General features: G+C 46.4%; 2 protein-coding genes across 2 annotated transcripts; one reads left to right on the forward strand and one right to left on the reverse strand.

The window, feature by feature from the left end:
* Window positions 1-1,440: 1,440 nt before the first annotated feature.
* galr1b (galanin receptor 1b) lies at window positions 1,441-4,986 on the forward strand. The gene is made up of 3 exons (XM_035155758.2): window positions 1,441-2,124; window positions 2,568-2,633; window positions 4,323-4,986. The coding sequence occupies exons 1-3, from the start codon at window positions 1,441-1,443 to the stop codon at window positions 4,656-4,658; spliced, it is 1,086 nt and encodes a 361-aa protein (XP_035011649.1). The 3' UTR covers window positions 4,659-4,986.
* Window positions 4,987-6,524: 1,538 nt separating this feature from the next.
* Window positions 6,525-24,333, reverse strand: LOC118101842 (transient receptor potential cation channel subfamily M member 1). The gene is made up of 29 exons (XM_047338485.1): window positions 24,119-24,333; window positions 20,877-20,953; window positions 20,519-20,711; window positions 20,178-20,391; window positions 19,812-19,936; window positions 19,517-19,688; window positions 18,522-18,696; window positions 18,095-18,218; window positions 16,917-16,989; window positions 16,711-16,811; window positions 16,476-16,520; window positions 16,340-16,441; window positions 15,707-15,841; window positions 14,951-15,001; window positions 14,265-14,405; window positions 14,119-14,148; window positions 13,736-14,028; window positions 13,198-13,426; window positions 12,831-12,962; window positions 12,605-12,745; window positions 11,009-11,137; window positions 10,649-10,900; window positions 10,309-10,483; window positions 9,815-9,835; window positions 9,403-9,558; window positions 8,912-9,103; window positions 8,543-8,675; window positions 8,070-8,431; window positions 6,525-7,986 (listed from the first exon to the last, which is right to left on the reverse strand). The coding sequence occupies exons 1-29, from the start codon at window positions 24,197-24,199 to the stop codon at window positions 7,289-7,291; spliced, it is 4,752 nt and encodes a 1,583-aa protein (XP_047194441.1). The 5' UTR covers window positions 24,200-24,333; the 3' UTR covers window positions 6,525-7,288.
* Between the last annotated feature and the right edge of the window lie 240 nt (window positions 24,334-24,573).

The raw sequence follows: 24,573 nt of genomic DNA on the forward strand, positions 1-24,573 counted from the left end.
TTTTTGAACCTGTCCAGGAAACTTTGAGCCAATGAGACGAGACACGAGTCTGACATGAAACAAAGTCTTTAGTTTTAATTCAAATCACTGAGCTTCACTTGATGAAGTCACATCGTGTTAGTGCGCTCTTACTTTGAAATGAAGAACATGCTATACACACACACACATTCTTCTACTTCTATCTTAGTGAGGACACTCATTGGCATAATGTATTTGTCAGCCCCTTACCCAAACCTTAACTATCAAAACTACATGTATTACCCTAACCTAAACTTAACCTAAACTTAACCTAAACCTAATTCTAATCCTAAATCCAAGTCTTAACCCTCAAACAGCCCATTGAAAAAGTGAGGACTAGTCAAAATGTCTTGACTTTCCTAAAATGTCCTCACTCGTAAGGTCAATGCTCTAACCCACACAAATACACACACACACACACACACTTTTGAACAGCCTTACCCAAACCTTATCTCTAACCTTAATCATGACTAATTCATAACCAACTCCAACGACTAATCACATCTGACCTCTGACCTCAACCTCCAACTCGGGAAATTAGGTCAACTGTTAATGATAAGGTTGGTGTTTTTACTGGAAACACACACACACACACACACACACACACACACACACACACACACACACACACACACACACACACACACACACACACACACACACACACACACACACACACACACACTCATAAACGTTATTATATCTGTGACATCATAAATCATCAGACAGGAAATGAACTCTTTGGTCTGTAAACATGATGTGCTCATCATGTTTGTATCCATGACTCCTTCCTGTAGTAACTAGAGTGCCAGCAGTAACTTAGTAACTCTAGTAACTATTCATCTGCTCCGTCACGTGACTTCAAACACAGCTCCTGTAATAAAGTGAATAAAATAATAAAGAGAATAAACATTAATTAAACAGTGTAATAAAAACACTTTGTCATAAAGAGGCTTCACTCACCTCTAAACAGGAAGTTCACATGCCTTCAAAATAAAATCCTGTTTGTCAACATGATCATAGAAAAGAAAACAGACGAGACAAATGACGTGTGTAGAAATAGTAACTGAATTTTGATTAAATATTATTATAGAACGGTTCATTTCTTTATTATTATTAACGTGTCTTTGCGTTTTCCATCTAAACTCCCCTGACACTATTAACTCAAGGTTTTATCTTTGTTTCCTGTTTATCGACTCAAAGTTTCTTGTTTTATTTTGAACTTTGAATAAAGTTCACATGGATCAAGTTGTTTTACTTTGACATCCTGACAGGAAGCCGTGTTGCCTGTCCTCCAGTAACCTGCAGTGTTCCCAGTCTGCGCTGCCGAATGTCCTTGATCCGGATCATGGACCTGGTCTTTCACTCAGTCCTCCACGGGCTTCTTCTCTGAGCCTCCTGCTCCCCCCGCGGAGCTCCATCATGCTGCTGCCGGGAAACGCGTCCTCCGGCTTGGCTGGGGTCGCGGGGTTGAACCTGTCGCAGGCGCAGGGCGGCGGTTCGAGTCCGGAGGCGGTGGTGGTGCCGCTGGTGTTCGGGCTGATCTTCGTGGTGGGGCTGTTGGGGAACAGTCTGGTGATGCTGGTGATCTGTGGGGTGAAGTGCAGCGGCGCCGGGAGAGGAGGAGGGAGGCGAACCGGCAGCACCACCAACATCTTCATCCTGAACCTGAGCGTCGCGGACCTCCTCTTCCTCCTCTTCTGCGTCCCGCTGCAGGCCACCGTCTACTCTCTGCCGCAGTGGATGTTCGGCTCGTTCCTCTGCAGCTTCGGTCACTTCTTCTTCACCGTGTCCATGTTGGTCAGCATCTTCACGCTGGTCGCCATGTCCGTGGACCGCTACATCGCCGTGGTGCGCTCCAACCAGTCTCCGTGCGTCCGGAGCCGCAGGAACGCGCTGGTCGGGGTGTGCGTCATCTGGACGCTGTCGGTGGCGTGCGCGGTGCCGGTGGCTCAGCACCAGACCCTCACCACTCACCCCTCCGCCCCCAACAGCACGTTCTGCTGGGAGCAGTGGAGCGGAGCCTCCAGACGCGCGTACAAAGTCTCCATCCTGCTGCTCGGATACCTGCTGCCGCTGCTGCTCATCAGCTGCTGCTACACCAGGGTCCGTGCCTCGTGTAGAACATCTGTAATGTTTGACTGAGCTGCTGTAAAACACGCGCATGTAACAGCGCACAGAGCAAAGGGCGCAGACAAAGTCCCGAGGATCATAAAGTCTGTGCGTAAAAGCGCACGGCAAGCGCGAGGAGAACAACACCGAAGAGAAGTTTCAAAATAAAACTGAAACTTGTTTCTTTCAGCAGCGATTTATTGATTAATATCGATAAGATCAATATTGTGACATCAGAATGTGTTGGTTCCTGAAGTTTAAAAACTAAATATAAAGTGAATCAACAGCTCGAGATGTTCATTGTTGATGATGTAGTGAAAGTCTTCATATTCTGATGTTTTCCTTTATTTTCAGTTCCAATGAACATTAATTGATTAATTTCTGTCTCTATGGCAACAGTCACGTGCCTGATTAACTAACTGTTTGTATTTCTACAGGTGTTGTTTCATCTCCACAACAAAATGAAGAATATGTCACAGAAGTCTGAGGGCGTCAAGAGGAAGGTACAGTCCTCCTCCTCCTCCTCCTCCTCCTCCTCCTCCTCCTCCTCTTCTGTTGCTGCTGAACTGTGGGACAGAAATGTCTCCTCTTCTTTATAGGAAGGTTCATTGTTTCCTCTGCTGAAGGAGATACGTTAGGATGCTTTGAAGCTCCTTTTCTTTTCATTCAGAGAATTCACACAACTCTTATTGGCGACTGCTGAAACACTTTATGCCACTCAGGCTGATCCTTCCCAAGAGTAATACACGATTCAACCGAACCCCAGGTCTCCAGCAGAGGCTCGGCTGCTCCTGGTTGAGGTCAGAATAAATATTTAGACAAGAGACTAAGAATAGAAGAGATTCTCTCAGAGTGACGACCAAACCAAACACTTCAGAGGACATGACAAGATATGAGAAGACGGAGGAGACTGAACAGCTCTGTCCTCTGGTCACAGAAATGTCCTGCACCACACTGAGAGGTGTTGTATTTGTGGACTGTTTGTGTGACACAGTCCTCGTCTCTCTGGAGAGGACGCGTCCACCTGTTTGTCCTCTTTTTGTTTGACTGACTTGCAGAGACATCTGAGGCCGTTTGTTATAAAAGAGTCTGAACCTTCAGAAAATCAATTTTTAAATGAACCAGACAAAGAAAGACCACGAAACCTGATGGTCGTAGAACACAGTCAGGAGAACCTGGAGAACCAACCTGGAGAACAGAAGTCTGACATCACCTCCCTGAGAAACAGAACGTTCTGGTGACGCCTGAATGAACGAGCAGGTTTTTATTCAGCTTCTCGATGATGAGACTCAGTTGTGAAGAGGATCAGTTTGTTCTGCTGTCGATGAGTTTACAACAAGTTTCAGTTTATTAATCAGATTAAATACGTAGATGTGAAACATAGAACCAGAGCACGTCCCATAGAAGGTTCTTGAGAAGGTTCTAAAGAAGGTTCCAGATAAGGTTTCTCAAGAAGGTTCCAGACAAGGTTCTAAAGAAGTTTCCAGAGAAAGTTCTGAAGAAGGTTCCAGAGTAAGTTCTTGAGAAACTGGAAGAAGTACAGCAGTAGATGGCGGTAATGCACCTTGGCGTTGGTTGCCACCGAATAAACCGAACAAAGAAGAGGAGGAAGGTTCCTAATAAGGTTCCAGAGAAAGTTCTAAAGAAGGTTTTAAAAATGGTCCTGGAAAAGATTCAACAGGTTCCAGAGGAGGTTCGAAAGAAGGTGTTAAAGGTCCAGTGTGTAAGATTTAGGTGATAGGATCTATTGGCAGAAATTTAATATAAAATAATCCTAGTGATGTTTTCACTCGTGTGTTTCATCTAAATTCTGTGAATTGTTCTTTTCTTTACCCTGGAATGGGCTTTTATATTGAAATACTGTATATTTACATCAGGAGCGGCTCCTCTCTATGGAGGCAGCCATGTTTTTTACAGTAGCCCAGATTGTACAAACTAAACCTTTTGAGTTTCTATGACAACTGAAGCTACCACAGGTTCACTTTCATGTCTGGAAGGGGGGGGTGAGGTGAGGTGAGGGGTGTTCAGCTGCAACATGCAACTGCACCACTAGATGCCACTACATTCTACACACTGAACCTTTAAACAAGGTTCTAAACAAGGTTCTAAACAAGGTTCTAAACAAGGTTCCGATGAAGGGTTTAGAGATGGGTCTAGTGTTTAATGAGTGTTTCCTCTGGGTTTCCCTGCAGACGACTCAGATTGTTCTCCTGGTCATCGCCGCCTTCACCATTTGCTGGATGCCTCATCACATCATCGCCATGTGGGTGGAGTTTGGCACCTTCCCTCTGAATGACGCCACCTTCGCCTTTCGTATCGTGTCCCACTGTCTGTCCTACGGAAACTCCTGCATTAACCCCGTCCTCTATGCTTTCCTGTCCGAGAACTTCCGCAAGTCCTGCCGCCAAGTCTTCACCTGCCACTTCCTGTGTCCACCGGCACCTCAGGGTAAAGTGGTTCGACTCCGCATGGAGAACTTCTCCTCCACACACTCCACAACCAACGTGGGGATGAGTGTGATCAGATAAACCACAGGAGCACAGAGCAAACAGCAGGGGGAGCTGTTTCTCTCTAATCTGGTCAAGTGACAACAGGACTGCACGTGATTGGCTGAGGACTGTGCCTGAGGTCATGTGGGTGTAGAAGAAGATGGAGGCTTGTTAACGTCAGAATTAACAATTAAAAAAGGAAAATTAAGCAGTTCAACTCATCAAATGTTAGATTTATTTATTTTTTTAGTGAGTGAATCAAACAGTTTTAACAAATGGAAAAATATTTATGAACCAGATTCTGCAGTTTTATTACAGTTTATATTTTCTCGCACAGGAAGTGGAAATAATTAAAATATTAGAATATTTTAAGCCAATAAATAAAAAGATCAACTTTAATTCTTCAGTTTAAAACCTCCAAACATGGTTCATGTGTAATTTATAATTTGATACATACCAACCTGACTGATCACAAGAAAACATTTTTTATACGGTTTTCTATGCATTTTCTATATAAATATGTAATTCATATTAAATGTAATAAAGAAACGTAAAACATTCAACAGTAAAATACACATAATGTAGGCGTATAAACGAGGTTCGAATGTAAATGTTTCCCCAGATTTATTTTTATTTTTTTAATTTATATGAAACACAATCATATATTTTAATTTCCATAATATTTATTAATTTATATTTTATAAAAACTTTAGATATTTGTTGTTTTTAGACTGTTTGAAAAATAACAAAAAATATATATTTTTATTTAATTGTTTGAATAATCAGAGAATTCTGTTGGTTAGATTCAAAGTTTGTTAAGTTTCTGATCAGATTCAGTTCTTATCAATAATTCTCATCTTTCTGATTTATCACTTGATTCATTCCGATGACCTCAGCAGGTTTTTCTGTGTTAGTATCTCTGTTTATTAAATGATTTATTATGATGATGAGTAGATTATCAGTCAGGGATCAATATAATATATTTAGATATAATATATTCAGATATCAACATTTTAAACGTAAGTGAGTGAAGATGACTAATTGATAATTGATAATTGATCATAACTCATAAACTGATCAAATATTGATCAAATATTGATCAGAGAACAGCTTTGATTTACAAACTGATTTATTTATTTAGATTTTGACGTTTGAATTTGTTTGGTGTTTTTATTTGAGGTTTGAAATGTGTGAATGGAAAATTAAAAACTCACTGAGACTCACTGCTGTCACACATACAATGTAATTCTTGATCTGACCATCAGATGGAGCAACAATAAAGGTTTAACCTCTTCAGCTGTCAGCTAGTTTTCTATATTAAACAATATACGTAGCTAATAATCACCATCAAAATAAATCTTTGACTCCAAGTGGAGCAGGTTTATTATGACATTTTTATAAAGCTCTAAACAAATATGAAAACTTGGGACAATACAGTAAATCACAGTTATAGTATAATGACATCATGCTTAATATCATTAGTCACAGAAACATGACTTCCTTTTCTTCCTGGGCTGGTTGGAAGAAACCAATCAGAAGAAGAAACATCATAATGTGTTGTAAAAAGAATAAAACATCCTTAATAAAAACGTCACAGCAGCACAAAGAAGCTTTTCGATGTTTTCAGTCGTAAAAAAGCAAGTATTTCTGAAGACAGAACGCCCCTTCTTCTCTTTGTGTCTCTGAGTCTTTGTGTATCTGAGTCTTTGTGTATCTGAGTCTTTGTGTATCTGAGTCTTTGTGTCTCTGAGTCTTTGTGTATCTGAGTCTTTGTTTCTCTGAGTCTTTGTTTCTGTCTGTGATTCCTCGAGTCACTTCTCTAACTCCGCCCTCTTTTAATTATATTTTGTTCCATTTATTCTTTTCCTCCTTTACAAAAGTTACAAACGTCACAAACACAACGTGAACATGAACGATTCTTTTATTCAAGGATCAGTAATAATCTGCAAACATCTGTACAGAGGTAGATTTTATTCCCTTTATTCACACTCAGTATTCAGTTGTAATAAGATCTTCAGCTTCGTTAATAAAATCAATACAAGTGAACCGAATATTTTATACAGTAAAAACATTACAATGTAATAAATATAAAAACTAAACTATTCCCTTTATTTCAGACAAACAATTTAATATATTCTAATATAAAGTTATATTTAATAGTTGCTTTTTATAACCTTTTATAACCTTTTATAACCTTCCCTTCTTGTGTCGGATAGCTGCAGAAATATGATAATATTCTAAAAAATCGGATAAAAGAACTAACAAACAAACAAACAAACAAACAAACAAACGACTGCGGTATTGAACTGTAACAGAAGTTGCTTTCAGACGTGCACTGAACTCAGATGTCTGATGTGTGACTTGACCAAATAGAAAACAAATATCTCGGGATGAAAGAGCCAAACACTAAGAACAAAGACGTCATCAGAGCCTTTGATGATAACAGCCGACGCCGTTGTCAATGTGCTGGAAACATAAACACATGATCTACCCGGCGGAAACGAAACGTCACTTCCTGCCTCTGCTCCGGCTCCGCCCCCTCACCTGAATCCTGCAGAGACTCTGTGGCTGTTGTGAGTCCATGTTGTGCGAGTGTGAAAGGAAAACTACGGAGAAAGTCCGGACCCAGTTCTCTGCAGAACGCTTCTGAAAATGGCTTTAAACAGCAGTCAAAGACCAGAACCTGGACTTGGACCTGGTTCTGGTCTGGTGTCTCCCGCCCCCCCGCTGAACGCTGACACCAGGTCCCGGACGCTGCTCGCTGAGCGCGGCGTCTCCTCGCCCTCCTTCTTCCTCGTCTTCCTTGGGTTGACGTTCAGACTCTTGGAGCGAAGTGTCGGGTACATCCTGTCCTCCCCCAACAGCAACAGCTCCGATGACTCCTCCCCCTCGACATTACCATGGTTATCAACCGACGTCTCACCCCCCTGCTCCCCATCGGACAACCCAGGATGCTCCACTTCTTGTTTGGGCTCAGTTCCTCCGCCACTTTCCTCCGTCACAGCAGATGCCTCTTGGGGGGTGAAACTGACGGCTGCGTCCTGAACCTGGTGGGCGGGGCTGTAGACGGTGCTGCTGATTGACTTCCTGCTGGAGGAGGCGGTGCCGCTGAGGGTCGGAGAGGATAAATATTCGGTGACCTTTGACGTCTCCAGAGGGAACGATGCCACCGCCTCCAGCCGGCTTCTCTCAGGAGGTTTCTCCACATCAGTGTCCGTTAGGTCCACCTGAGGGGAAGCAGGTTGGGGGTGGGTTGGTCGGAGGTCCGGGTCGCAGGGGGAGATCAAGATGTCAACGTTGGACTGAGACTGAGTCCTGTCTTTAAGTCCTTTCACCTCCAGGGTCGAACCGAACTCCTTCACCTCACCTGGAAACGGGAAAAACGAGTTAAACCATCATTTATCTCAGCAGGTTACTGGTTCCTCTGCCCAGGATAGTGACGTGTCGAACCTGCTGCGTCTCCTCGTTGTCTCTCTGGACTCAGTGGCACCTTCCTGTCATTCGTCTCCGTGTCTCCGGACACAGAGACCCGGTCGTCATGCTCCAGCTGGTATCGGTACAGACTGTAGCCATCGGCGCTGTTCATGCTGCCGTGTCGCAGCAGAGCGGCCGGTTCGCACACTGACGATCCTCTGGAGCGCGACCGGACGAGGTCGGCTCGGTCGACGCCGGCCAGCTTCTCCAGAGCGTTCATCATCCGACCAGAGAACTCCTCCAGCTGAGCCAGGCGGAGGTCGACCGTCTGCAGGGTGGCCTTCATCGAGTGCTCGCGCTCGTTCACCTCCTCCAGACGCATGAACATGTTCTCCACCCTCAACACGACAAACAGCAAACAACAGTAAACGTAACGCCGAACATGATGTGAATCATTGTTCACTTGTTTATTTATAAACAAGTATTTAAAGACAGTGTCTCGTTCTGACCTCTCACACGTGACTCGGATTCGTTCGTTGTTGGACGATTGTTTCTCGTCGTCTTTCTCTCTGAAATATTCCTCCACACACTGTTCCTCGAACTCGTGAAGAGACTTTAACTCGTCTGGACTCAACACCAGCTCTGTAGGCACATCCATCAATCATCAGTGTCATCCATCAATCATCAGTGTCATCCATATCATCAGTGTCATCCATCAATCATCAGTGTCATCCATCAATCATCAGTGTCATCCATCAATCATCAGTTTCTAATATTTGACCCTTTGACCCTTCAAACTTTATATTTGAAACTTGATATTTTCAGTTCTGGTGAAACAAAGCTGATTTGAACTTGAGCAACTGGGGCTTGGATCTTACGGAGTCGTCTCTCGCGGTCGTCGTGCTCTCCCTCCGGCTGCCGGCGGCAGTGGCAGCACAGCCTCTTCAGGACGATGTAGATGTGGGGGAAGACGATGAGCGGCGGCGGCAGGATGGGACGGTCGTGGAAGGTCATGATCAGCTGATAACGCTGGAACTTCCACACCTGGTTGGAGATGGACTTCACCTCGATGTTGGATGTGACTGATGATTAGTTTCATTATTGATTCATGTGATTCAAGTGCTGATGAAAACAGAAACACAAAGAACGCGTCAAATAACGAATCAATAAATGAGTCACAGAAGACGTCAATTAACGAACTGAAAAATGTGTCAAAAAACGAGTCCACGAATGAGTCCATAAAAAAATCAAACAATGAATCAAACCACAAACATATCCTTGACAATCAAGCTCTGAACTCTGAAGTGTCTGTCCCTCTTTCTGTCTGTCTCGGTCTGTCTGTCAGTAGCTGATCTGAGGTCTGTGTTTAAAACCACTGACTTGAAGACGGCGATGAGCAGGTTGACCAGCAGGATGTTGGCGACCAGCAGGTAACAGGCCATGATGGCGGGAGTGAGCCAGGCTCCGGGGATACAGGGAGGAAGCTTCTTCCCGTCTTCATCGTACAAGTTGTCTCCACACGGAGCTGAAACGTGTTCAACACTGACTTTAATCACATGTTCACTTTAATAAAAACATGAATATCACACTGTAAAGATACTGCAGAGTTTACAGATATTCATCATCTTTAAGTTGAGGTTTGATTGTTATTTGATCATTGATCGTCTTTATGTACAACACAGCTTCCTGTCTGCACCTTAGAATAAATGAAGATCTGAAAATGACAAATACATTTTCAGTTTACAATAAACAATTTGAAGATTGATTGTTCTGATACTCACGATTGATTTCCATCGCATAAACTGTCCAACAGAGGAGACAAAGAGACAGAGACACAGAAACAGATCAAGAAGAGAACAGATCATGATCATCAGCAGATTTTAAACAGTGCAGTTCACAATGTCTGTCTCATCTAAACACAGACAAACAATTGATCAAGTTTAATATGATTAAAAGATATTAAAATATGTAACGTGAGGACAGAGGGTGAGGACAGGTGTGGACTAGTCTCATGGTCTATGGAGGATGAGGACAGATAAGGACAGAGGATGAGGATGGGTGAGGACTGACAACTGACTGTTAGCCTTCTATAACCTCTAGTTTTAGGGTCTGCAGAGGGTGAGGACAGGGTTGAGGACAGAGGGTGAGGACAGGGGTGAGAACAGAGGGTGAGGACAGGGGTGAGGACAGAGGGTGAGGACAGAGGGTGAGGACAGGGGTAAGGACAGGTCAGGACTGACAGCTGACTGAGTCTTACTATGAACTCTAGTCTTACGGTCTATGGAGTCGGCAAACACCTCTCCGTAGATCATCCAGTACGGCATGTAGAAGATGTTGCGAGCCAGACGCCACGTGGGCTCCTCGTCTGGATGGAGGATCGCCTGTCGACTGACGCCGAAGCTCATCAACACCACGAGCATGATGACCACGAAGTACAGCATGTCAATCATCTGGACGCACACGCGGGGGAGAGACACGGGAGATGGACAGATTGAGGTCATGTGGACGCAGAGCCGGTCATTTTGTTGCTGATCAATAATCTTTGAATGATTCGTATCAGTATTATCTGTAACTGATGTTTAGTTTGATAATTAGTTAGCGACAGGACGTCGTACCATCTTCCCGATCATCATGACGTAGGGTCCCAGGTACTTGTTGACTCCAAAGATGTCCAGGACTCGGATGTACCAGAAGATGATGTCGATGCAGTAGATGACGCGTCCGTGGCCCATGTAGGGCTCGTTCTGCAGCCGCAGCAGTAAACCCAGCAGGAAGACGGAGATAGCCGCCAGGTCGGTGATGTTCCAGTAATCCTCCAACCACACGTTGATCTTCTGCTTCAGCTTCCCCGGCTCCGACATCAGGATCTGACCACAGCAGAGTTCAGTCAGGTCAAACCCCCTCAGTCACAGAACATGCATGTGCCTCAGTAGAACTTTCTTCTATCATCACAACATCGCCTCAGGTGTGTTTACCTGTCTGACTTTCTCCAGTCCCAGAGTGATGATGTAAGAGATGACGATCCACTCCTGCAGAGACGGCCATCGCTCCATCTTCACCAGGATGATGTAGTTATACAAACTCAGGTAGACCAGGTACAAGATCTACAGAGAGAACCAGGTTCTAACGTTCAGGTCACATGACGCATCACAAGTGTTAGCAAAACTAAATACAGTATCTAAAGACTCTGTCCTCACCATCTGTCCTCACCCTCTGTCCTCACCCCTGTCCTCACCCCTGCCCTCACCTCTGTCCTCACCCCTGCCCTCACCCTCTGTCCTCACCCTCTGTCCTCACCCTCTGTCCTCACCCTCTGTCCTCACCCCTGTCCTCACCCCCTGCCCTCACCCTCTGTCCTCACCCCCTGTCCTCACCCTCTGTCCTCACCCTCTGTCCTCACCCTTGTCCTCACCCCTGTCTTCACCTCTGTCCTCACCCCCTGCCCTCACCCTCTGTCCTCACCCCTGTCCTCACCCTCTGTCTCACCCTCTGCCCCCCCCTGTCCTCACCTCTGTCCTCACCCCTGTCCTCACCCCTGTCCTCACCCCTGCCTCACCCCGTCCTCACCTTCCTCACCTCTGTCCTCACCCCTGTCCTCACCTCTGCCCTCACCCTCTGTCCTCACCCCTGTCCTCACCTCTGTCCTCACCCCTGTCCTCACCCTCTGTCCTCACCATCTGTCCTCACCCCTGTCCTCACCCTCTGTCCTCACCCCTGTCCTCACCCTCTGTCCTCACCCCGTCCTCACCCTCCGCCTCACCCCTGTCCTCACCCTCTGTCCTCACCCCCTGTCCTCACCCCCTGTCCTCACCCCCTGTCCTCACCCTCTGTCCTCACCTCCTGCCCTCCCCCGTCCTCACCTCCTGCCCTCACCCCTGCCCTCACCCCTGTCCTCACCCCGTCTTCATCCCCTGCCCTCACCCCTGTCCCTCCCCTGTCCTCACCCCGTCCTCACCTCCTGCCCTCACCCCCCCTCCTCCTGCCTCACCCCTGCCCTCACCCCTGTCCTCACCCCTGTCCTCACCCTCTGTCCTCACCCCTCCCTCACCCCTGCCCTCCCCCTGCCCTCACCCCCTGTCCCACCCTCTGTCCTCACCTCTGTCCTCACCCCTGCCTCACCCCTGTCCTCCCCCCTGTCCTCACCCCGTCTTCATCCCTGCCTCACCTCTGTCCTCACCCCTGCCCTCACCCCCTGCCCTCACCCCTGTCCTCATCCCTGCCTCCCTCTGTCCTCACCCCTGCTACCCTCACCCCTGCCCTCACCCCCCCTCTTGTCCTCCCCCTGCCTCACCCCTGTCCTCACCCCGTCTTCCCCTGCCTCACCCTCTGTCCTCCCCCTGCCTCACCCCTGCCTCACCCCTGCCCTCCCCCCCCTCACCCCTGCCCTCACCCTCTGTCCTCACCCCTGCCCCCTGCCCTCCCCTGTCCTCATCCCCTGTCCTCACCCCCTGTCCTCACCCTCTGTCCTCACCCCCTGTCCTCATCCCCTGCCCTCGTGTTTGAATGTTGAGGTGAAACACTGAACTGGACCCTTCAGTATTTTGCATTTCAAATATAAAACGTGTACTTGCCGTGTTGAACCAGAACTTGGTGAAGGGAGTGTTGTAGAACTCGTAGATCTGCCTCCCGATGGGAACCCTCCTCCGATGTTTCTTCTGGTTTTCTTCTTCGTCTCCTTTCCTTGATGTAGTGTCAACATTAGAGACGGTATCCTATGAAAACACATACATTACTGTTTTTATACTGTTTTTAAAGAACTATGTCGCTCTGACTGAAGATCCTCTATTTGGTTTGTACCTTGCTGGATTTGTTGTCGTCGTCTTTATTTTTACTGTCCTCATTCTCTTTGGATGAATGAAATGAAGCCTCCTCTCCAAGACGAAAGTCCATGAGGAGGATGGCAGGAGGGAAAACGATCCCTAAAATCACCTAGAGACACGATTCACAAGAACTTTATTAACATCTCCCTCTGTTACTGTGGCGATTTCATCACTGCTGGAGTCCCTCAGGGTCCCATGTATGAGCCACATGTATTTTTAATTCATATTCATATATTCCTTTGGGGGAGGCTCTTCACAGATATACAACCTCTGGTTCTTTGTGTTGTTGTGTGTGTAGGTTTCTTAGGTGGCCCGGCTCTGTGAGCGCTGCGATGCTGTGTTACCTTGAGGCTGTTGCTCTTGCCCATCCTCAGACAGCCCATCCACATGTCTGTCAGCAGCATCTGGCTGCAGGTGTGAGCGATGAAGTCTCTGTGTTTGGCAGCGACAGCTAACTTCAGACAGGTGGAGTTACTCCAGTTCTTCAGTTCGTACGTCAGCAGCTTCATGGCCACCTGCTCATCGTGTTTGTAGGACTGATCCAGAAGCTCGTAGGCTAGCTGACCAAACTCCCTGCACAGAAAACACAAGCGCCCCCATCAGGCTGTCATGAATAGTACACACAAGAAACAAAAACACTTGAAGAACAACAATGGTGTTTTCAGACTGGCTGGTCACATGACAGGAAACATTCAAATCAACTGAGCTTCACAAGCCGGAGCTGCTGACCAAACTGCTCATCAAACAGAGATCAGGCTCCAGTCTGGATCTGCCTCGGACCACATCAAACCTGGTCTGTACTGGACCTGGACCTGGACCTGGACCTGGACCTGGACCTGGACCTGGACTGACCCTGGACTGACCCTGGGCTCTGGGACTCACCTGGAGTTGTTCTCCAGATCTTGGTAGATGTCGTCCACCAGCTCGCTCTGAGACGACTCGTGGGCCATGGCTTTGTAGAGTTTACATGCCACCAAAGCTTTGGCCATGGCCTCCTCCCCCCGCTGCCACAGGAACAGCGCCATCTTCTGGCGCTTCAACAGCACTGCCCACACCATCAGCTCATGGAAGGGGTACTGAAACCTGCTGACCTCAGGGTCGTCCACATCTATGTCCACCTCCTCCTCCTTCTTCTTATTCTTCTTTCCTTTTCCCTTCGAGCGAGGCTCATCGTCCTGGAGAGATGAGACCACATATCAGTCGCACACATCAGGACATTCAAACTCAATTTAAAGACCACATCAACAACAACAGCAAGAACATACCTCCATCCCAAGAAATTTCAGAGCTTTTGGCTGCCGGAGAAAAGACGACAGAGCAGTTAATTCCCTGCAGATTCAGTGAAACACTGTTTGATTCTCAGGAACGTAACGTCATTCCTGGAGAACTTTCAGTAACTGTGTGTGCTCACTCTTTTCAGGCCGTACAGGTTGTTGTACAGCGCCCTGAAGCTCTTCCTGGTGTATTTGCAGCGATACGCTCCACCCATCAGAAACTCCAGTACCAGTCCGATGTCGATCAGCGTGATCTGGTAATCTGGAGGTAGGTTCCCCTAAAACACAAATGTTCAGTTCAATTCACTTTTAATTGTATTGTGCCAAATCACAGCATACATTTTCTCAAGGCACTTCACCGAACACAGTTGTCAAGAAACCCTTCAGTTCCCACAACAAGCAACCAGAGCGACTCTGGAGAGAAAAAACTCCCCTTGGACTGGAAGAAACCTCCAGAACCAGACTCAGTGTGGGGCTGTGGAGAATGTTCCATGAATCAGTTTGTTGAGAGGCAGTGAACGACGATAGGACCATCCATCCAAACATCCAGATAGATAGATAGATAGATAGATAGATAGATAGATAGATAGATAGATAGATAGATAGATAGATAGATAGATAGATAGATAGATAGATAGATAGATAGACTTTAAAGAAAGTAAGACACTTCTCAGAGTAAGTGGAACAGCTGCTGCTCATGCAGGCGCCATCTTGCAGCGGTTTAGGGTTCACATCCCATGATGACATCAAAGGATCTTGGAGTTTATAAAATCTCAGGTACAAATGCTGATGCTTGCTTTGGTGGACAAGTGACAGCTCTCACCTTCTTCACGTCACGGACCACAAAGTGCAGCGTGTTGGCAGGACCCAGCTTCTGCAGAGAAACAAAGACACACAGCAGATTAATGAGGTGGAGGTGTCATCGCAGCAATTACTCAGTGTCGCTGATGAACAGATGAAGTCAGCGTGTGAACAGCAGGAAAGTGAGCAGGCCACACACAGACGGCAGCAGAGAGCTTTAATCTGACAATAATGTGACTGACATGTTGTTTTAAGAGCTTTTTCTTTTAGGGAAGCAGATTAAGATTAGAGAGCAGCAGTGATATAACAGACGTGGACCACTGATGGACATTAAGCTGCAGATAAACAGTGAGAATATAGATGTTCAAGCCCAAAGCTTTTGTTTCATAACTTGTCCTCACATTCGATTTTAAGACAAGACAAAGTGAACAAACTCTTCTGTCACTCACTCGTCTGTAATCAGCTGATCTGTGTCACAATGATCATCATAACAAATACAAAGTGATGATTAAAACTTCATGTAGGAGGATTTATTGAAATGCTTTAATTACCTTAAATTAAACAAACCTTTGAATCAGAACTTTTCAGATTTTAACTCCACATGTGATGATTTTTAAGTTTCTGTTTTATCAGAGAAGAAACGACCGTCACGTCTGACAACGCCGCTCCCAACTGACATCTGAGAATCTCGACTGAACTTTGACCTCATCTCACTGATCCTCTCGGGCTTCTGCTGTGTGGCCTGAGCTCAGGTGGAGCAGGGTGGGCGTGGTCTCACCGTGTTGTACAGCTCTTCCAGTCGAGGGATGGTCAGGAAGTGATGGATGTTCACACCGTTTTCAATCAACAGCTTCACAAAGTCGACTCTGTCCAGAACCAGAGCGTCCATCATGGCCTGTTCCAGAGAGTTCACCTGCCAGACCAATCAATCATCTTCATCAATATCATCATCATCTTTATCATCAATATTATCAATATTTTAGATTTTTCGATTACTATATCATTTGTTGTCCTTTATTTTAAATGACATTTTATAATTTGCGTCTTGTCTTTGATGTTTGCAGTTTCCCTTTGATTTTTGTTTTGAATTTGTTATTATTATAATCATATTATCATCATCATTATTGATCTTATAACTATGATCATCATCCTCTTGATCATCATCAATATAATCAATCAATATCATCAATATTGTCAATGTCATTATCACCATCAAACTGGTGGATGAAAATACAGGATAAATTGTGAATCGTTATTGATTCATCAGCTGATGATTGATCAGCTGATGATCAGCTGATGATGATCAGCTGACAGGATGATGTCAGCTGATGATTGATCAGCTGATGATCAGGGTGTTTTTTGGTGTTTGAACTTTGACCTCGTGCAGCAGCTCAAACATCTCGTCTCTTACCCAGCTCAGCAGCTCCAGTTTTCTGGGGTCGGTCTCTTCAGGAGGTTCAACTTTAGTTTTTCCTCCTTTTCCCTTTTTCCCTCTGGCTTTACCTTTCCCTCCGCCTCCCCTCCCCTCCTCCTCCCCCTCCCCCTCCTCTCTGGGCCGCAGGGCTCTTGGGTCGATCCCCGACGCTCACAGGCTGCACAGACGACAACAAGAAAAACCTCAACAGACTCAGAGAAACACACAAAACAAAGAAGCAAAACAAATATATATAAACAGACAGACCGGACAGACAGACAGGTGGACAACAGACAAGTTTGAAGATCAGTGGACAGACAGGTGAAAAGAATGGTGCACAGACCGGATAGACAGACAGGTGGACTCACAGGCCAGTGGTGTCCGTACACAAAGATCTGACTACGAGCGATGTCCACTCGGTTCCAGGCCAAAGCCAAACTCAGCTGATCTGACGCTGATGCATTGGTACCTGAAATCAACACAATCACAACATGTGACATCATGTGACATCATGTGACATCACATGACATCACTCACTACATGTAACAGATGTGTTGAATAAACTTCTTGTTACCTTTGAGCAGAGCTGTGAGGATCGACATCTCAATGTCCTGTTGCCCCTCGGAGCCCATCCTGAACACTGTGATCTACACACACACACACACACACACACACACACACACACACACACACACACACACACTCCTCAACTGAGTCTTATGTCACCTGACGTCATCTGATTCATAACAACATGTGTCTCATAAAGGACGATGACGTTTGACTCTAATTCAGCTCAAACAGTAGCTCTTGCTCAGTGGCGCCCCCTGGTGGACAACATGTGTGTCCCGCTGAGCGCCTCTGACAGACATGATCCTCTCATTGTTAGCAGCCACGCTAACAGCACTTAGAGGCTACATGATATTTCCATGTGGATCCAGATGTGTTAGCTCACATGCTAACAGGCTGCAGGTCACGTTTGTGCAGAAACATCTCGACCTGCTGCAGATTTTAATCTGACAACAAATCATTTTAAGTGATGGGATGTGATTTTATGGACAAAATGCTGCTGCAGCTGTTCTCTGGAGGAAGCAAAGGATTGTGGGATTAAATAAACGACAGAACAATCTCCACTAAAACCTTTATCATTATGTTAATGTCACAGTCGGCAGGTTTTATATTGTGGTCACATCCAATCGGCTGTCAGCCAGTATCCACGCTCTGTGACGAAGACGAGTTTCAGCGACAGAAGAAGCAGATATTTATTGATTAATATTGATATCAAGGTGTTTTTTCATTCAATGATTTACCGCAGAAGCAAACAATATGTTTATTAATGCAGAGAATCAGAAGTTTGACTGTGGGTAACTGTGCCAATAACTGATGACATCACATCCTGTCATATAACATTTAGAGATGTGTCACAGCCGACGTAGAGTCAGTCCTGATCTCTGGTCTCAGTCCCGTCCCAGTTAGATCACTACACAACAAACTTCTCAGCATTTCAGAGATCAGATCACAAACAGGTTCAAATCCCACAGTGTATAAATCAAACAGGTTTGGTCTGACAGCAGATCTGTGTTGTGCAGATGTTGTACAGATGTTAGAAGGAGTCTGAGTTGATGATGATGGTGAATGAATGACGACACACACAACACGTGGATGAACAGCTCTTTAATGAACGCACGGATGGAGAACAGAATCACTGAGACGTGAACCAATGGGGCGTCTTCGTCACATCAGAGTCTGACCTACCAGAGCTCTCTTCTTCATGCACTCCATCACCATGAGGAAGATCTGCTGCGCCTGGCTGCGGCTGTAGTTGAAGGTTTTCTGGATGGTGACCAGCAGCTGATCCTTGACGCTGTCACTCACCAGCCTGTGCAGGAAGAGAAGACGACTGTGATCATGTGACTCGTTAGGTCAGGTCCTCCTCACACCGGGGCTGCGTCCGAAATCACTCACTAATCACGATATAGTGACACTTTGTAGATGTTGTCAGATGGTGTGGAGGATTTAATCCAGAGAAGTTCAGCTGCAGGTTCTGATCTGGATCTGGACAATGTCCACACAATGGAGTGCAGACATGTCCAATAATTTCACAATTATTTCAAAACACAACAGGAACCACAAAAAGAGTTCACAGGGACCAGAGAGATAATAAATTCAAAGAGGTCCTCACCCGTCCTCCTCACAATATCTGTGAGCAAAGGAAATGATGTCAGAGGCTCGACCGCTGCCGTCACAGACCACGACAGGGACGGGAGGATCCTCCTTCAGACTCTCCAGCACGATGGAGATGACGTTAGGACCCCCCTCAAGTATCAGACACACCACCGGGACCCCCTGACCCAGACCTGGAACACACAGATCCAGAGTCTGCAAAGTTGAAGCTAAAGTTAAGTTCCTGTAAAACGGATTCTGTTTGAGTCTCATTTTCCAGTTTCATCATCGAAAGAGAACCAGAATAAAACAATAGAGACTGAAGCTCTGTCGCAGCTCAGGCGTCGCAACCTTCTGAGGCTGCAGTTGAAGATCGATGATGTCACAGCTGTCCTGTTGCGAACATATCCCAGGATTCCTTGCATGACAGTGAGGAAACCAACAAGCTGGCTACGCAGATAGATGAGCTACAGTGACTGCAACAGCTCTAAGTAGCTAACGATGCAACAGTAAGAGCGGGACAAGCTCTTGACCCAAATAGGAAATCCTCTGTAGACCAGACCGTGTCCACCAAAGGATACAGCTCCTGAATTTGGGCACAGCTACAGAGAGAGGTGAAAAGAATCACTGTGGATCCGGTGTTGGATCCTCTGGTTCCTCAGTGGCTGCAGTCAGAGGGGACGGCTGAGCCTCCCTTTGTTGTCCCTGCCTTACAAACAGCTCCAGGCATAGGATGACAAAGGGAAACCCACAGGTCACATGATCAGTCACATGGCTGTAGCAGGGCTGGTGAGTCTAAGAGAAACCGGGAGTCATATTTTAAAAACGTCCTCAACTGAACCAAGATGAGTCCAATAAAACAAGAGCTGCATTCAAAATACAAAGAAAAAGAAAAAGAAAACCGAGTGAAAGTTTGAAGATACGTTGGTTTGGTTGAACTGAACCTTCAACCTGTAAAGGCAGAAAGCTGAAACTCATCAGTGATTGGTTGTTGCAGCTGACCACATGACTCACGTGTGTTGATCTTCTGCAGAGCAATGTGTTTCTCCAGCTGGCGGCGGAGGCGGACCTCGGCGCCGTACTTCCCGGTGGTCCCGTTGTCGGACAGGATGAAGTGGGAGTGGCTGCTGTTCAGCACCGACAGTTTGCTGAGCGGGTTGGACATGGTCTGATACGACCGAGTCACCTGAAACATACAGTCCGGTTCAGACTGGTTTAGTACGGTTTGGTTCAGTGTGGATCAGTTCTGTTCAGTTTGGATCAGTCTGGTTTGGTCCACTTTGGACTGGTTCCCTCTGGTTGGACTTACGTCTCTCCCAATCAGGTCTTCTTTGTTCTCGATGATCCCCCACGGTGCGATGCCGATAGCACAGACTTTCCCTCTGGACTTGGACGAATGATCTTTGAGAGCGTCTCCAACATGGCGGATCACTCCTGAAACACACAGCGGACCAGGATGTGGTCGGGATGTTCCATTTACCTTTTGTTTTATTTTTTAAATTCACCTAGAAGCAAATATCTCTAAAAATTATAGATGTTTTATTTTTTAATCAGCACACAAAGTCAAAACCTAAAAACCTCAGTTTCTAGTTTAAGTGACACACACCTGATTAAAAACCTGAGGTGGTCACCTGTACCTGAGAAGATCCAGGAGGAGGAGCCTGAACTGACGTACCTGTGCTGACTCCTCCGGTGAAGATCCAGGCTCCGGTGGTCACAGCGGCTTTGATCAGTCCCTTCCCAAAAACCTGCTTGAGTTTGGGAGGAAGGTCAAAGTTCTGAAGGCCTCCGTGGACGGAGATGAGCAACGTAGGGAGCTCTAGCTGCCAGTCCTTCACCATCAGGTGGAGCAGGGAGTCCGGTTTAGAGTCATTGGAGACCCTGATGTACTGCAGGAGGAGGAGGAGGAGAAAAGAGTCAGCGACGCACATCTCACCATTAAAACTGCTGCTTCTATCAGTTTGGGTGTATGGGAGGTTTTGGTGTATGGGAGGTTTTGGTGTATCAGTTTGGTACCATGGCCTTGTTGACATGTCCTCCTCCCTGGAACTCAATGACTCCGTAGGCATCAGTAGGGGACGTCTGGGTGTGTTTGAGGGGACTCCATCTCTCTGCAGTTTGGACCTCCAGCTGAACCAGTGGGGCCCCCTCCTCTTTGGCCCCCGGAAGGATGGCAGTGTGCTGAGTCACCAGCTGACCACAACTGCACCTGAACAACAGCACATGATGTCCTCAACCTGAGGGACAGATCTCTGCAGGACAGAACTGGACTAAAGGATCAGAGTGACTCTCGCTCTCTGTGAGGTGTCACTCTTCAGACGTCATCACTGCGTCCAGATACATGTTTGAATCCCTGTAATGTTTGTGTCAGTACCTGCTGGCGTCTTTGCTGGGAATGATCTGGATACATTCTCTTTTCTGGAACGTCCTCTCGATCCAGACTCTGTGAACCTGAAGACAAACAAGCTCCGAGTTTTCTAATGCAACTAAACTCAGATATAATGAATTTAAGGTTTGAGTCTGAAACTAATCCACACGTGATTAAATAAAAAACCACCAGAGTCTGACAACAGGAGTTTCTGTCCGAGAGGAGAGAAGAAGAACTGAGCTCAGAACCACTTCACACGATGAGGTCACTCGGACATGTTGTCTGTTACTGTGTGTTTGAGTTTCCTCCTCACAGGTGAAGATGGAAGTGAAATGAACAAACTGCCACAAACAGCTGAGCATCAAACTGCTGTTGTCTTCGTGTATCTGGTTAATTACTGGAGCAGCGGAGCTTTCACTGTCGTTATGAATCTAATCCTCTTATTCTGAGTCCTATTAATCCTGCTGCAGCGAAACACACAGAAGAGCCTTTAAATCGGTTTTCTGTCTGCACTAATGTTACTGTGTGTGTGTGTGTGTGTGTGTGTGTGTGTGTGTGTGTGTGTGTGTGTGTGTGTGTGTGTATGCTTCGTTTAGGCGACATTATCAGAAAGCACCACAGACAAACATTGTTACACAGACACTGACGCTGGACTTATCTATGACGCCGGATGAATCTAATTAATTAAACTTCAACATTGTCTTTAACTGAACTGTTTAACTTAAGCTGCTTTCAGACCTGCACTGAACTCCTGATAATCTCCTGATATTTGATGGAGTGGCTGAATGTGAAAAAGGGGCTCTTCTTTTCCAGACGAGCAAGTGGGTGTTTGAATGTTTCTGAGATGCCCTCAGAAAAGCCCTGAAAAGGTGGAGCTGCACACGTAGAAGACACTGACGAGAGGTTTTGGTGATACGAGCCGGGATCAGGGGTTGACAGGGGAAAGACAATCTCCGGAGAAAGTCCAGACTCAATTGTGTGGATATTCTCCAGAGTTCATGTCTGAAAACAGCCATAAGGACTCTCAGGATAAAGACTTCGTTAAATACCTGGAAACATCCCACTTTCTTCAAGAAACATAAACAAGTCTCATTTTCTATGTTCACACGTACAACTCCTGACTATCTGTGTATGATTGTGTGTTACTGTGATACTGTGTGTTATTGTGTGATTCACTGAAGCACTTTATCAAATTCCTTCACTCTGGATGATGAAGGATTACTGTGTGTCTCTCACACGGACGTCAGCTTTACACAGTTTTCACATGAATGAAAAACTACCACCACCATCATCATCTTCATCTTCATCATCAGGATTGACCGACTGATGTGTCTGATGACATGTGTCTCTCACTCCGACTATTCTGGAACGTTTAAGTTCTCAGCAATCCTTTCAGACATAAGCTCGTCTTCAGGTCTCGTAGAATCAGAATCAGTTCATCCCTCACAGCGTCTCCTGCTCCTACCTGAGCGTCCAAATGTCTCGTCCTTCAAAGTGGAATGAAGACTGAGGCAGTTCTGTGAGGACCAGTTGTCTCTCTGTGGCGTCTCGGTGCAGCCCTGTGAGGACTGCTTGTCTCTCTGTGGCAGCTCAGATTGGACCCTGACTTGCTGCAGCTGAGCGGGTTCTTATGACGAGCATGTGAGGCAGCAGGACTCTTTGTTGGATCTCGTCTCATGACTCTGCTCTGAGTTAATCCTTCTGAGAGTCTCATGACTCCTCCGGTATTTTCATCCTCGCATGAACCAGACTCAACAGATCTGCTCTAAGAAATCCACCAAACATCTGCAAAACCTCCATCAAACATCTGCAAAACATCTGCAAAACATCCACCAAACATCCACCAAACATCCATCAATCATCTGCAAAACTTCCACCAAACATCTGCAAAACATCTGCAAAACTTCCACCAAACATCAACCAAATATCCAAACCTGCGCGACTCACAGGAGAACATGTATTGTTTTCACTTTTCATCTAAATTAATTCTGTGGAAAATAACAACTCACTTTTATTGTATGTGTTGAATTAGTTTATTGCCTAAAATCCCCAGAGATTAGCTCCAGAGTTTTGAAAGTAACGTGTGGTTTACGAGCAGCTCGCTGCCACGTGCACTGACACACTGTGTTTTGTAATGAGCAGTTTAATGTGACAGCACAATGAACAGAGAGAGTGAGGTCAGCAGGATTAGCAGCCTTGTAAATGAGATTAATACATGTTTGTGTAATGAGCTCTTCATTATTTTATTTTGTAAAGAGACAGGAAGTGGACCTGCAGCTGTGAACCAATCAGAGACCTTAGCTGATCCAAAACAGACACAGTCCTGCGTGAATGGAGCCACGGGTTTGATTCCCGTGAACAACTCCAAATCAAGAGTGGCAGACTGCATACTGTGTACTGACCAGCAGGGGGCGACTCCTCTGGTAGTTTCTATAGAAGTCTATAGAAAGTGACTCTACTTCTCACTTTATAACGTCAGTAAACATTCAGGAGTTTCTGTCTCAGTCTCTAGTTTCAAGTCTTCTTCAAACAGCTGATGTTCATTTAGTGAATTATGATCATTTAGAGTCAAACAGACCATAAAGCACCGGATGTATGGGGGGAGGGGGGGTACCACAGTGTGATTGACAGCTGGTATTGTCCAATGGGAGCAGGTGGCAGGTGTAGGTGACAGCTCACAAAACGGGTGACGTCACACAGATCAATTTATTTACTCTTCACTCTTTAATTAGTGTATTTAGGTCTTAAACTGAGACTTTACTGAGGACAGACAATCATTTATCAAACTGAGTTGGGGCTGAGGCAGGGCTGAGACAGGGCTGAGACAGGGCTGAGTCAGGGGTGAGACAGGGGTGAGTCAGGGCTGAGACAGGGGTGAGACAGGGCTGAGACAGGGGTGAGTCAGGGCTGAGTCAGGGGTGAGTCAGGGCTGAGACAGGGGTGAGTCAGGGCTGAGACAGGGCTGAGACAGGGCTGAGACAGGGGTGAGTCAGGGCTGAGACAGGGCTGAGACAGGGCTGAGACAGGGGTGAGTCAGGGCTGAGACAGGGGTGAGTCAGGGCTGAGACAGGGCTGAGACAGGGGTGAGTTAGGGCTGAGACAGGGCTGAGACAGGGCTGAGACAGGGGTGAGTCAGGGCTGAGACAGGGTTGAGTCAGGGCTGAGACAGGGCTGAGACAGGGGTGAGTTAGGGGTGAGTCAGGGCTGAGACAGGGCTGAGACAGGGGTGAGTCAGGGGTGAGTCTCACCTTCTGTGATCCAGACGACGCGCTGCGTTTGATGGACGATCGTTTGAAGGATCCATTCGTTCCTCTCCGTCCTCTGTCCATGATGAACTTCAACTGTCCTTCATCCTCCTCCTCTCTGTGTCTCTCTCCTTGTTGTCCTGTCACCTCCTCTGTCTCCTCCCTCTTTGTCTCTGTCTCCTTTGAGTCCTGTCCCCTCCTCTGTCTCCTCCCTCTCTGTCTCTTCCTCTGTCTCCTCCTCTGTCTCCCCCTTTGTCTCCTCCTCTGTCTCCTCTGTGTCCTTCTCTGTCTCCTTTGTGTCCTCCTCTGTCTCCTCTTTTGTATCCTCCCCTGACTCCTCTGGGTCCTCTGTGTCGTCCCTGCAGTGTGCTGTGCGTTCAGGCGTCTGTGGACAGACTGAGACCTCGTCCTCTCTGTATAATCGGGATTAGTGGACGCTGCTCTTTAATGGATGGAGA

The sequence above is a fragment of the Hippoglossus stenolepis genome, chromosome 1, assembly GCF_022539355.2.
Source record: "Hippoglossus stenolepis isolate QCI-W04-F060 chromosome 1, HSTE1.2, whole genome shotgun sequence".
NCBI classification, from domain to species: domain Eukaryota; kingdom Metazoa; phylum Chordata; class Actinopteri; order Pleuronectiformes; family Pleuronectidae; genus Hippoglossus; species Hippoglossus stenolepis.

Coding starts and splice junctions, on each gene's coding strand:
- galr1b (XM_035155758.2), top strand. CDS start 1,441: ATGCTGCTGCCGGGAAACGCGTCCTCCGGCTTGGCTGGGGTCGCGGGG. Junction 2,125..2,567: donor TCAGCTGCTGCTACACCAGG/GTCCGTGCCTCG, acceptor GTATTTCTACAG/GTGTTGTTTCATCTCCACAA. Junction 2,634..4,322: donor CTGAGGGCGTCAAGAGGAAG/GTACAGTCCTCC, acceptor GTTTCCCTGCAG/ACGACTCAGATTGTTCTCCT.
- LOC118101842 (XM_047338485.1), bottom strand. CDS start 24,199: ATGGACAGAGGACGGAGAGGAACGAATGGATCCTTCAAACGATCGTCC. Junction 20,712..20,876: donor CCCAGCAAAGACGCCAGCAG/GTACTGACACAA, acceptor GCTGTTGTTCAG/GTGCAGTTGTGGTCAGCTGG. Junction 8,676..8,911: donor CGACCGCGAGAGACGACTCC/GTAAGATCCAAG, acceptor ATGTGCCTACAG/AGCTGGTGTTGAGTCCAGAC.